The 14,490-nt window shown below is 32.7% G+C and overlaps 1 protein-coding gene across 1 annotated transcript; it reads right to left on the bottom strand.

The window, feature by feature from the left end:
- Positions 1 to 13,159: 13,159 nt before the first annotated feature.
- On the bottom strand, positions 13,160 to 14,245 carry Smp_140190 (hypothetical protein; the record flags this gene model as incomplete). Its single annotated transcript, XM_018798651.1, has 1 exon — positions 13,160 to 14,245. The coding sequence occupies one exon, from the start codon at positions 14,243 to 14,245 to the stop codon at positions 13,160 to 13,162; it is 1,086 nt and encodes a 361-aa protein (XP_018653572.1).
- Positions 14,246 to 14,490: the final 245 nt, after the last annotated feature.

Raw genomic sequence — 14,490 nt, forward strand, 5'->3', positions numbered from 1 at the left:
CATGAGAGTGAAATGCCCAAGTTGACTGAAGGTTTTATAGCATATAACAATGCGAAATTGTCACCTCAATACATACTACTGTAGTGCCGCGATTCGTTAATCGTTTACTTCGATAACCGTTATAATTCTAAACTTAATGGTGCGTAAAAATCAGAAGACGAAGGATAGCAGCAACTACAGTTTATTGTCGAATGACTCAGGTCAAAAAGCTTACAACACCTGAGCGAATATCAACGAGCAAGAGAGCGAGTGAACAGGCGAACAAACGAAGGAAACGAACGAGAAGCAAGCGAGCGAATAGCAAGCAATTACATAAGCAATTTATAGTCAAATTTAATAAGGGCACAGCAAACCAAAACAAAGGCTGATAATAATATTTGCGTGCGTACACATATGGGGAGGAGTATGAGTCATCGAATGATATTTAAGCAGTCAACATTTCGGCTAGAGTGTCATGTGCTCTAGTGGTATAGCAGTGCAAAGAATATGCAAATTATTACTATCCAAATGACGATGTCTGTTAAGTAAGTTAATAAAAAGGGCTTAACCAGATTAGGTGTAAACAAACTCAATTGTACCTGAGTTGCTATACCACATTTAAAACAAGTTTTGTATTTGATAACTTTGGATAATGCAATGATGAGACAAAACGGTGAAACTTTAATTTATGGATGACCTTCGAGTGACGCTAAAGTGATTTTAAACAGGATCAAATGAAGGTTATAAATCAGTGTGAGCAATTAGGATTAGAATTTACAGTTGGTAGTAGGGGTTCGGAATTAGATTTGAAATTTTCATCACAAACTGATATTAGCTAAAATGCCGAAACATTATTTAGCCAAATGGATGAGTGAATTTTGATACAAAATCCAAGACCCATTATCTTATATCTGATTGGTTTGTCTATAAATTATAGTCTCGCCGTCCAACGTTATCAAAACTGTCTGATATATTTGCGCCATACATTTCGAACAATCTGACTACTTATATTATTATTGTGATGTGTCGACGAGAATGATAATGATTGGTTGTTTTGCTGAGTCAGACATGTAGATAGTGTGACAGGTGTTATGTGTGTTAGATATTCCCCTATTCTGACTATTACTGATTGACTGTTCCTTGTTGTTGGATTGTGTCGGATTTCGGTGTGAAAATATATTGACATTCTAGTCAGGTTAATCTCGTGTTCTTGAACTGAGTTCCGTTGAAGTCCTGTAGAATAGACGACACTGGGTGGGAATCTAGTGTAGATATTCGTCCAAGCTAAATTAACGTCCCACATAAGTGTAAAAAGTGAAAAGACTGCTTTAACAAGAAATCCTAACGCTATAACAAGTATTCCACCTTTATAACAAAGTGTTATATCATTTATAAGAGTATTTGTACTAATACAGACAAAAGATGTTATTATCAGAAGGGGTTTTAGTGGAGATTTAGTAATTTCATAGTTGAAAGCGTGAGTCAATTGAAGCTGGACCACGAGGGAAAACCTGGAAGCACTGGACGGCCATTTCGTCCTATTGTGGGACTCCTCAGCAATGCGCATTCACTACCTCGCCTCGCGAGATTCGAACTCAGGACCTACCAGACAATTGGTGAAGATCATCTGTGAACGGTTGCTCAACTTCGTGGATTGGTTGTAGTTAGACATAAACACCATCGGATGCCAGCTCAGTGGTTGATTGGTTAAGTGCTCTATCGCGAGACTGGTAGATCCTGGGTTCGAATCTCGCGAGGTGAGGTCGTGGGTGCGTAAGGCTAAGGATTCCCGCAATAGGACGAAACGGCCGTCCAGTGCTTCGAGGTTTTCCATGGTGGTCTAACTTCAATGGACTCACGCATTCAAATATGAAAAGATATTAAATTTGTACAATGAAAGTTTCATTTTGAGATGCAAATTAATTATCATAAATGATTTATTCCTATTCATTTATATAGAAATGCTATCTCTTCCCTATTGTTGCCAGCTCATACTTCGATTGATCAGTTTCCTTCAGAATTTTCCTTCCTGAATGATGAGATCATATCATACAAATATGAAAATTTGTAGTTTCTCTCTTGACTTGACAGTTTAATAGACAAATTGTTGTTATTTGATTCAAACAGTACTGAATATAAATCTGCTTGTGATCACTAACATAAGAACTTATATATATATATATATCTGTCGGTAGAGTGCTGGATAAAATCCAAGATGCCATAACTACCAAAAATATAGATTATTTTTATTTCATCTGTAAAGAAATTTATCAGAATACTAATTGAAGTTAAACTTCACCCTATTGTCCAAAGAGTCAATGGGAAGATTCAAACAAACAAAACTAAGTGAATTTAAACTTCACCCCATTGCACAAGCAAGTGACTATCAGGACTCGGTAGCTGAGTGGATAATGCGATGGTGTTCAAGCGAACGTTACTAGGTTCGAGTCCTAGAGTGAACACCAACTCTAAGCGTCATTGAGAAGATTCAAACAAACAACACTAAGTGAATTAAATTTATCAGAATGTTTGTAAGTTTTATAAGAAAAAAATAATATTTTTGTAAAACTTTTTTTAGACACAATGAGAATTCTAACAGCAACTGGTAATATGGGTGTTGTAATTATTATTTAGATTTTCCCTTTAAGTATCATTACCAATATTCGATTTGATAACTTCGAAGAAATTGAGCATTGGGTAGATTGTTATGAATAAATAGTACATTTGTATTATCTCAATGAGTAAAAAACATCTGACAACTATACAATAAACAGTCAATTTGCACACTATCAATCAATGGTCTCAATCTTGACCATTCCTTCGGCAAATATCAGTCCACAGACTCATGCATTTTCATACCAATTGCGTCCCGTTCCCGTTATCTTCTTATCAATCTTCTACTGAAATACATTCAATGCTTGATCATCGTTATATACTACTTGTGTGGATATAAGTAGTTCACACCACAATGGCAATATAGTGAATAAGAACAAGAGTGAGGACAATCGAATGTATTTAAGGACAAATTACAGACTATCTCACTAAATTCTGATAACCATACAGCAAATGATTAATTTGCAAACTATCAATCAATTGTCTCAATCAATCTTCCACTGAAATACATTCAATAGTCGAACATCGGTATACACTACTTGTGTGGATATAAGTAGTCCACACCACAATGGTACTAGTAATTATAACATGTGATCTGTAAAGTTTTTATTGTCTAAATTACAATTTTTTCACCAAAATAGACTCTAGATTGTTTAAGCTCAATATTGTATCGTTAACTTAAGATTTTTTTTAATAATTATAAACAGGAAATCTGGGCTATAAATACAATCGTAAAATAGGATATAAGATCAGTGGGAAGACATGATTTCCGGAGGAACAATGTTAGATAAACAGAAATTATCATAAGCAATTGATTTTTTTGTTTAAAAAAGGTAAGTTTTTTTTTCAGTAGTCACCATTGGCTACATTTCGGGTGAATGAGAATAAAAGCATGATTTACTTACATACTACTTAAACAAGTATTATCAGTAACGTAATATTAGTTATGCCAGTACAAACAATGTACAGTGATGAGATAATATCATGAGTTTTTTCTATCATATTATTTAACTTTAATATGATATTATACCTATTTGTCGATTCCCGAGCAGATTGATGCAACTATTTCTGTGTTTGATAAACAAATGTTAAAAGGTAAGCAAAGGTGGATAGTTGCTAGTAATGGAAACCAGGATGCGCATTTCGTCTTATTTGGGACTCGTCAGCTGGATGTACCTGCATCTCAGAGTTGATAATCACTCTGAGACTTGAACCCACTACCTTTCACTTCAAACGCCATCGCATTATCCACTCAGCCACTGAGTCCTCCTTGGCCACTTGCTTGTGCAATGGCGTGAAGTTTAAATTCACTTGATATTGTTTGTTTGAATCTTCCCATTGATGTTAAAAGGATTTTCAGAAGGGGGGTTTTGTGGTCATTTTAGTAATTTTTTAGTTGAAATCATGAGTCACTGGCTAAGGAGTCCCAAAATAGGACGAAACGGCCGTCCAGTGCTTCCAGGTTTTCCATTGTGGTTTAGCTTCAATTGACTCATGATTTAAACTATTAAAATGACTATTATATCCATAAAAACCTTTTCTGATATTACAAATAACTTAATGATTGACTATAATTCTGCATCAAAATGTAAACAAAATTTTGTCCAATACAATAGAAGAAGTAATCTATGTGAAATATGTTACTAAAGCCTAATTTATTCATATTGTTTGCAATGAATGAAAAACATTGTGTTTTTCCTTGAAAACAAATTCGAATTTACATTTTATAGGAGAAAACAAACGATACAAGTTTTACATTTGTTCCGGTAAAACAATTTTGTCACAGGCCTGATTAAAAGCAATATTTCATATATATATATATATGACAGGCAATAGAGTATTTACATTTCATTAATCATTGAGTATATTATTCAACTCTTACCACGCATGTGTATCTGTTGACTATACAAGTTCCAAGACTAAACAGTTGTAGCCAAAACAACTTGTACGTGAAGTCAAATAAATTAGAGCATATTGCAGCTTGATAGTTAAATGTAATAGGTACTTAGTGCTAGATATATAAGTAGTTGATTAATAGTCACAGATCAATCCATATAAATAACTTTAAAACAAATTATATCACATAGGTGAGAATAATACAAACTCTGTATAAGCAACTAGAAACATTTTCACAGAAATTGTGACTCCTAACTGTTGTGCAATATTCGAATTTTACTTAAATAAAAATATAAACTTTATTATTAGTATATGCAACGGCTGTCCAGTGCTTCACGGCTTTTGGAATTCGCCAAAACTGAGTCTTGAATGTCAACAACGTAATAATACAAGATACTCACAAGTAAAACTCATATCCGTTTATTACTGTCATGGTTATCTGTACTCTATAGAATAATGAATCATGATTTGACGCTTAAAAATGTAGTTACTCTTATTGCGTTCCATTGAGAACACTCATAAATCGGTTTCAGGTATATCCAGTTGTTATATCCGCTGTTAGTTACATTCAAAATATGCTGAAGACGTATTAATTTTTGGAATTCAAATTCAATGTGAAGGTTCTAGTAACTTACGGAATATGTATAAAATCACTCTGTCTTACAGGTACTAAAAATCTTCAAAGCGTTACTTGAAAAAACCAAACGTTTTACTTTGAAGCAGTTTATAATGACATTGGGATTGTGGACATTGTTGAACTTCAATGAAATCGAATCCAGCATACGGGATCGTAGATGCGCACCGCTGAGGAGTCCCATACTAGGGTGAAACGGTTGTCCAGTGCTTCCAGGTTTTCAATTGAAGTCTAACATTGTTCCATTCATAATATTAATCTGAACTCAACAATCTCCACAACCCTATACTGATAGTTGTTATAATGTTTACAACCCCAAATAAAAATTATACTAACAATGATTCTGGTGTCTTCGGTTTTATTATCTTATTATTTTTGGGATGACCCTGCATTTTTCTCGCAAGCGACATAACAAGCTCAGGCGTCATCAAGGAGCATTTCAACCAATCAGCGACTAATTGGAAGTTATGTGAAGTTATGTTACTAAAATAACGAAAATGGAAAAATCACATGTGGAGATCCTGATTGGCTGATTTATACACTGCTACTATGTTTAGCAGTGTTCTAGAACTTTCAGTAAAACTCAAGGACTCTTAAATTACTATAAAATCCCCATATTTTCTGTACATGAATGAACCCTGTAGTGAAGTGCTTCCCTCTCACTTTGTGCCTTTTCTCTGGTCTTCAAGTCGCGCTGAGTAGTTCTAGCTCGGGGGTTACGGAACTAGCTTAGGGGAGCGAATATAGCGTTCAATCGGCCAGACGTAACAATTTTTGTGGAGCATAGGCCGCCAACCAGCATTCTCCAACCCATTCTGTACTGGTACTTCCTTTCTAGTGCTATTCAATTTTTGTTCATTCTTCTCATGTCTGTCTCCATTTCTCGGTGTAATGTGTTCTTTGGTCTTCCTCTTCTCCTTTGACCTTCAGGATTCCATGTGAGGGTTTGTCTTGTGACGCGGTTGGGTGATTTCCTCAAAATGTGCCCTATCCACTTCCAGCGCTTCTACCTGATTTCTTCCTCCGCTGAAATCTGGTTTGTTCTCTCCCACAGTAGAATGTTACCTCAGTTTCTGTCTATCATCAACTAATTGTATACTTAGAAAGCTTTCAAAATAAACTGATCAACATTAAGTTTACTAGTGAAAACAAATAATTTTCAAATACTAATGAATATAAAATTCACTTCAGGTTTCATAATTATCTATCGAAAAATTGGTCAGGTTTCAAGCAAAATACGTCGTCGTAAATGATAACATGTGAATTCATGATTGTTCGTAATCTAAAATAAAATTATGTTGAAATGACATGCCGCCAATCCTTGTATAAAATTATCGACTTAAATAGCGTTAGTGAATAATGGGTTTAAATAAGTCAAATATGAGAATGAATTTCAAATATGTGTATTTCATACAATCGTTGATCCAGGCGAACGATCAAAGAAACAAAGCGAAGAGAAAAGAGTGAATCAAAATGACGCGCAGCGGAAAAGTCATATAAGTCAACTTCACTTAACTAGGCGTGAATCGATATTTATAGTCAGACAAAAACAATTTACAGGCATGTGATGAATAGGATAAGAAATACAAGCACACATGATTATATAAAAACAGTCAAGGTGAATGATTTACAAGGTCAAAATGTGACTCAAGAAGAATGAATAAATTTACCTGTCTCGAAGCTCGAATGAACTATGTGGGTTTGTCATAGCAACCGATACTATATTATCATTCGAAGAAATGGGAATAAATATAACATGGACAACTGTATGTGACCAAGACATATTGTAAGTAGGTTAGTTAAATTAAGTGATTCAATAATTAAGATTACTATTAATTAATTGACCGTGAGGTTCACCAAGGTAAGAGATGGTTGATGATATTTCTTTCGTACACATAGCCCCGGTTTTTAAATCTTAATAACTACTGCTTTTGCCATTTGAAGGAATTTAAGTCTAACAAACTTTGACAAAAAATTACTGAATAATTACAAAAGTCATCAGTACTATAAACAGAGGTGGGTTGTTTCTACCACTGAAATACAGGATGCACGTTTCATCCTAATTGAGATTCATTAGCTGGATGTAACTGCATCTCAATGTTGATGTTCACACTGATATTAGAAACAATCACTTTTCTCTAAAAAAATACTTAAAACATCCGCTAAGCTAATGGATCCAGTGAACCCTTAACGTGTTCGATGGGTATGAATTTCATCTTCAAAGGATTGTTAAACGCAGCAACTCGTCAGTCTCTTTGATAATTTATCTATGAAAAAACGGAATAATGATAAGAGGTTACTTTGTTTGAAAATTTGTTGGAAGAGTTGAGGTGCCGTGATCTGACTCCGATTTGATCCTACGAAGTTACTGTGAACGTAAATCTTCCATTTGAATCCGTTCATTACCTAGACCAAACATGTTTGTGTGATAGCGTCAATAAGAAGCCAAATACTGTGTGCGCTGGATGAATTTCTTTCAAGCACTAGCTTATTCAGACTGACATTCAGAACAAGAAGTGAGAAATGAAAACTAAACAGAGAAGGCGAGGGAGACAACTCGTTTTGATGAAGCGAGACTCGATATTTATGTTCACAAAAATAAGCTATACACATGTGTTAAGTTGGCTAAACAATACAAACACAAGCTTATATAAGATCAGTCGAGAATAATTGACAAGGTCAAAATGTCACTTGAAAGAATGAATAAATTGGTCTGTTCAGAATCTAAGATAACCCATGTGGGCTTGACGTAGTACTGGACACCATAGAGTAAGACGAATCTACTTTTTCAAGGTATCTCAGTGAATATGAACGGCATAGATTATAATTTTAAAAAATAAGAAAATTGTGCTCAGCTGTGTCATATTGAAATAGGTTTAATATTCCAAATCTCAATTATTTACAAGCCGATATGTGTAAGTAAGTGCTTGTTCGATAATCACTCTAAATAGTTGAATAACACGGACACAGTCTTTGTACAAGATATCACTAATAATCAAACCATATTTACTGTATATTTCTTCTCATGAGATTACGACACGCGTCATATAGTGTCACAAAATTCTTACAGCAGAGTCCCTTGAGTTGTCACTGGCATTTCTGTACTAGGATGTTTACAGTGATAAACTTGTTAAAGGAGTGACATATCGTTCGGTAATTCACATGTACTTCTCATACATTGATACAGTAAATTTTTTCTTAAATCAATAAAGGTATAAATGTATGACAGATAAAATATACGATATAACTAAATTTAACCTGTACCCGACTATGGTTTCTTTTAGTATCATTAATACTAGTGTGGTGCGGGCTACTTATATCGACATAAGTAGTATATTTCGTGAATAACGAATAGAATATCTGACAGCAGAAGATTGAGAAAATCAAGAAGAGAAGAACAGAAATAGAAAGCAATTCGTGTGAAAATCCAGGAACAATGAAGCATAAGACAATTAAAGAACATTTTGCAAACAGAGTTTCCGAGTATGGTTTTTGTATTTTACCAAGCAACGTTGTAATTAGTGCTAAATAAATAGTTGGTTGTCCTCAACTATGTTCTCATTCACTTACACTAGTTCATATGTAACACTTTAATTTATAAATTACGGCTCACACATACTGTAAAAGACTACTTACAATATACATGTTATCTTACATATCTCTATGTTAAAGCACCTAATTCACTGAAATGAATTTTTGCAAGTTATTGTTTATCAACAATTCATTATCTCTACTGATAATGAATATGTCAAGAGATTAACATCAGTTTCTAAACTAATTTTAATGACTGATTAAATCAAGACAGAAGTCTAATACAAGTGGTACATTGATTACATGTTTAACATTTAAATTCCAATCAAGTAAGCGTGGATATTGAATGGTCAATATCACACTTAAGTATAAATCATTGATAGATCACTCACATATAGATATATAGTTTAATTTGGTGACAGAAAACATCCTAAAAAGTATACTTTTTGTTTCAACACCTCATTATGTCTGTTGATTGCATAACTTATACAGGTGCGTTTACGAAAAGCTTATGACCTTTCACTGTACAAGTTACAAAAATGCACAATAAGAGACATCATGGTGGTTGAATATATGCATTCAACAGAATGAACATCAATCCAATGTCAATTCCCAAGCTGCTAAACTCTAACTGTCGATCACTATTTAGCAAGGTGGACTATCTTCAATTTCTACCAAGTCAAAACATGTAACATAATTGTGGTGTCATCACGGTTCGAGAATCTTGGTTAACTGGTTAACAGAATGATCGCTTATTATCACTACGTACATTTAGACTTCGTTCTCATTGATGATGTGGGTACATATGTGATTCGTAAACGTGCTCCATTGTTTACCTCGAATCATGGTATAATTCGAATTTTACCTAAAGTTTATAGAAAGCATGGAAAGAGTACATTCAATTATAGGAATTACTCGGAAGAAAGTATTCAAAATCTGAAAAAATATGTTTCGTACGACTAACTAGGTAATTATTTACAGATGACTCATTGGAAAACACTACTAATGTTATCGCTTGTTATCTTATATTCTGTTTTGATATTTGCTATCCTACTGAAACCTTCTTTTTAAGTTTTGATTGACTTACATCTCCACAATTAAAACAATTACGGAGGGTAAAAGAAAGAATTTGCAAGGAGAAAAACTCTATTGAATTTCGTAAGCTAAATGGTCTAATAAATCTAGAGATTAGACGTTCGAACTCTATATAACTCAGAAACTCCTATCTTGTAAAACACTCTTCAAGTATGTGGAAACTCTTTAATAATAATAATGATAATAATAATAATAATATATTCTGAAAATAATATTTACAGAATTCACACCAGTTTACAGGCATGATCAGATTGATATAAAAAGCAACATTTAATGTAGAGTGCAAACATAAAATATAAGAAAGTTTTATGTTTGCTTGTTTACTAAATGATAAGTAGTTTATATATGGCATATATCACGGCAAGCCAATGCAACACCGGGAAACTTGTCATTTTTTCTTAAGTGGATAGCCTGATGATTAGTCAACGTTGTTCTGTAAGGTTATTTCCAGTGCCAGAGCGAGTTATTGAAAATTATCTACAACTAGAGAAAGTAAAATAAAAGCAAAGAGCACGGAACAACAAAACAATGATAGCAAGTAAGAGGTTAAACATTTAAAGTTCCGATAATCTCACTTGTGGAGTAAGATATACTTGCAGGCGCTAGAGCATTTAATGCATTTTCAGAGGAGCAATAGGCATTAATTGAGCGAACAAACAATGGGAGAGAGTTTAACGTACTGATAGTTTGAGGTAGATTATTCCAGAGCCTAGAAAACTTACAGGTAAAGTAATTCATATAGAGAGAAGATCTAGAATATGTTTGTTTCGCTAAAGACAAGGAGTTACAAATGTCGTAATGTGAAGCTTTAGCATATTGAATCGCCTGGCTGGATGTGAAGGAGAGTTTGTTAAGTATTTTGAAAAAGAAGATAAGGTTAAGTTTGAGTCTCCTCTTCCATAAAGGGTCAAGCCCTAGTTTACTACACCTAGAATTATATGTCAAGACACTATCAGTTCCAAGAGTACGAAGTGTAAATCGTCTCTGTACTGATTCCAGCCTTCATTTATCCTTTATGCGCGCAATACTAAGAATAAACGCGCAGTATTCGAGGATTGGTCGAACACAGACTTTGTACATTAGAATACGAGATTCGCTGTTATGAAGGTTTCGAGTTATGTAACCTATAAGGCGTTGAGACTTGGACGTTTGTTTCATTATCTGTTCAGTAAACGACAAGTCGTCGGAGCACCTAAGTCCTAGATCTACTACTGCGTGTAACCTAGATAACACATCACCATTTATGGTAAGATCGAGGTTGAGTGATGTATCACCGAAGCATAACCATCCACATTTAGCTGTATTAAGCTCCAGTTGCCATTTCGAGCACCACTGTGCTACCTTGTTAAGCTCCGTGCTGATACAATTTTGAATATTGCTCAGCTCATGTGGAGAAAATGAGTACACCACCTTAAGATCGTCTGCATACAAAAGGGACTTACACTCACTAAAACACTCACAAATATCATTAATGAAAACTAAAAAGAGCAAAGGACCTAAGACACTACCCTGAATTACCCCACTTCTGACAGGGACGGCATTCGACAATGAAGAGTTGATTTTAACTATTTGATGTCGATTGCTGAGGAAGGAATCAAACCAGGCTAGTAACGGGTTTTGGACCCCATAAGATGCGAGTTTACCTATGAGAAGTTGGTGGTTGACCATGTCGAAGGCCTTAGAAATGTCCAGGTATAGCACTAATACTAGATATCCTTGGCTACGAAGAGAATAGACTAAATTAAAGAAGAGAGCTTACAGGTGACAGACAGATTATAAGCGATAACCAGCTGACGTTATTCATCTGATATCATACTCTCTATATCCAAAGTTTTGAAGAATAATTGTATTCTTAGTTTCAATGAAACTGATATCCGACACAGATTGAGATACTTTTCTCACCTTTTCTTCTTTATTGTTTTTGTTGTGTTTTTTTGTTTCTCTGCAAAAGAAACTTGTTGAAATACTTCGTACTGAGAATTCTATATTGTACCAAATATATGATACTGAATAAAGTCATTAATAATGATAATAATAATACACAAACTGTTATATCCCGAACAGAATTATGAATGGTAACTTTTGACGACTATTTATGGAACAATATGATAAGTATATTTCCTGTTGTATGATGGCTAAGTAACTAAACTATTTATATTAGCATCCTTTTTGTTATAAGCTTTCTTTTGACCAATAAACTATTATTATATGATTTACCATTCTTGAGTTATCCCTAGTTCATTGATTACTGTTCCCCCGATTCACAGCCACATTTGGCTGAATCTTGTACAAATGTCATTTTCTATCTTATGGTACGATGTAATCTGTCCGTTCGGTATATAAACTCAGTATGCTTGAAATAAATAATTCATATTGCAGAGGATGTTATTGGTGTTCTGGACTGAACTGATTGGGTTAGGCAGATAGCAGGACCGGCAAGTACTCTGAACTGTTCGTACAGGTTTCGTGTGTCACTAATCCGATCAATAAATCGATGCTCTCTAATTGGCAGCATCGTCACGCCATATAATTAACAAGGCACACAAAGCATACTTAGCAACCAAAAAAAGTTGTAAAAAGAGAACAAACAAATATCTCTGTTATTCACATTTATATTTAACTTTCCGTTTTTGAAAAATGAACAATTAAAGAAAAAAGAAGAAAAAGAGAAGAGAAAAGAAAAAAGAAGAAAAACAAAAAAACAATCAATATTCGATATAACACAAACCATACATAGCAACCAAAACAATTCTAAAAAAAAACGAATATCTCCGCTATTCACATTTATATTTTATATTCTGTTTTAAAAATAATGAACGATTGAGGAAAAAAAGAAGAAAAAGAAGAAAAAGAAAAAAGAGGAGAAAAGAAAAAAGAGAAAAAAGAAAAAAGCAAATTTCATCAAATTTTCAATATTTTCTTTTTTTAATTCACACTTTAAGAATTTTTTAAATTCTTTACGAAATTTTGTACCAACAGCACAATATAAATAAAAATTGATTGCATAATTGATATACATTATTAATTCATATTGTAAAAGCTGTTATTGGTGTTCTGTACTGAACTGGTTGGACTACGCAGATAGCAGGACCGACAAGTACTCTGGACTGCTCGTACAGGTTTCGTTTGTTACTGATCCGAATAAAAAATCACTGCTCTCTAATTGATGGCATTGTCACGTCATATAATTAACAAGGCACACAAAGCATACTTAGCAACCAAAAAAAGTTGTAAAAAGAGAATAAACAAATATCTCTGTTATTCACATTTATATTTTACTTTTACTTTACTTTTTAAAAAAATGAACAATTCAAGAAGAAAAAAGAAGAAAAAAGAAAAGAAGAAAAAGAAAAAGAGAAAAAAAGATAAAGAAAAAAGAAAAAAGAAAAGAAGAAGAAAAACAAAAAAAGTTCAATATTTTCTTTTTTTTAATTCACACTTTAAGAATTTTTTAAATTCTTTCCGAAATTTTGTACCAACAGCACAATATAAATAAAAATTAATGGCATGATTAATATACATTAATAATTCTGCAATACAATCAATAAATTCTAATAAAATTATTTTATTTTTTTTTAAAAAAAATATTTTTAGTTTCCATGCTAATAATAATTTAATTAATACAATTGGTGCAGTTGTAATTAAGAATATACATGAGATTAACATTAATAATATAGTTAATTGACGCATTTCATTAGAATACATAGTAGGATGAGATCTAGATGTTTTCATAGTAATACCTTTTAGATTAGTATTATGATGATGATTAGATGGTTTTAATTGCATAGTAACAATTGGATGTTTACATTTATATAATTTGACATTACTATGATTATTATTTGTATGAAATATATCAATATTAGTATTAGTTATCTCATCACTATGACAACTATTCATAGAAGGGGTACTTGGAGTTTGTGGTGTAATCATTTGTAATTGTAATGTATCATGTTTTCTATGATATATTGATGTAGTAGAACATAAAGATGATTGATTTAATTTCATTGATAAATGATCCATTTTTTTATGATCCTGATGATGATGATGATGATCCAGATTATTGAAATGATCATTATCAGTAGTATATCGATATAAAAATTTTTTGGATGACATTTTATTAATTAAATGAAAACGTTTTTTTGTAGCCCAATATAAATTTATTAATATAAGAATATTAGATATTAATATAATAATAAATGGTAAATAACTATATAATGTAGCATCAATCCATATCCATATAGATTGAAAACCATTTTGTTTATATATTAAATAAAAATCACATATTAAATGATTGGAATCATGAAAATGATCATAAGTTACCTGTAAATAGGGTTCATTGATTGGTAATGTAGAATTGATATTATTTTGTTCATAGTAATTAAGATAATTAGGGGTTACCTGTAAAAATGTAGTATGATTGATATTGATTTTTGAATAGTCTTCATTAATTGTCCATGTAGAATTGGTGTTGTTTTGATCATAGTAACTAGAGGTCATAGTTACTAAGTTAACAGTAAAAAAAAAATGTAAACTTATTATTGTTGCTATACAACATAAACTAATAATAAATATATATGAATGTTTAATATGATTCATATAAATAGAACTTATTGGTGATATAATAACTATAGTACGTTCAATTGTAATTAATACAATAATCCATACAGAGATATAACTTGTTGTGACACCAATAAATTGTATTGCTTTACATAGTAACCAATGTTTATCTTCTAAACGTATAT

The sequence above is a fragment of the Schistosoma mansoni genome, chromosome 7, assembly GCF_000237925.1.
Source record: "Schistosoma mansoni strain Puerto Rico chromosome 7, complete genome".
Taxonomy (NCBI): Eukaryota; Metazoa; Platyhelminthes; class Trematoda; order Strigeidida; family Schistosomatidae; genus Schistosoma; species Schistosoma mansoni.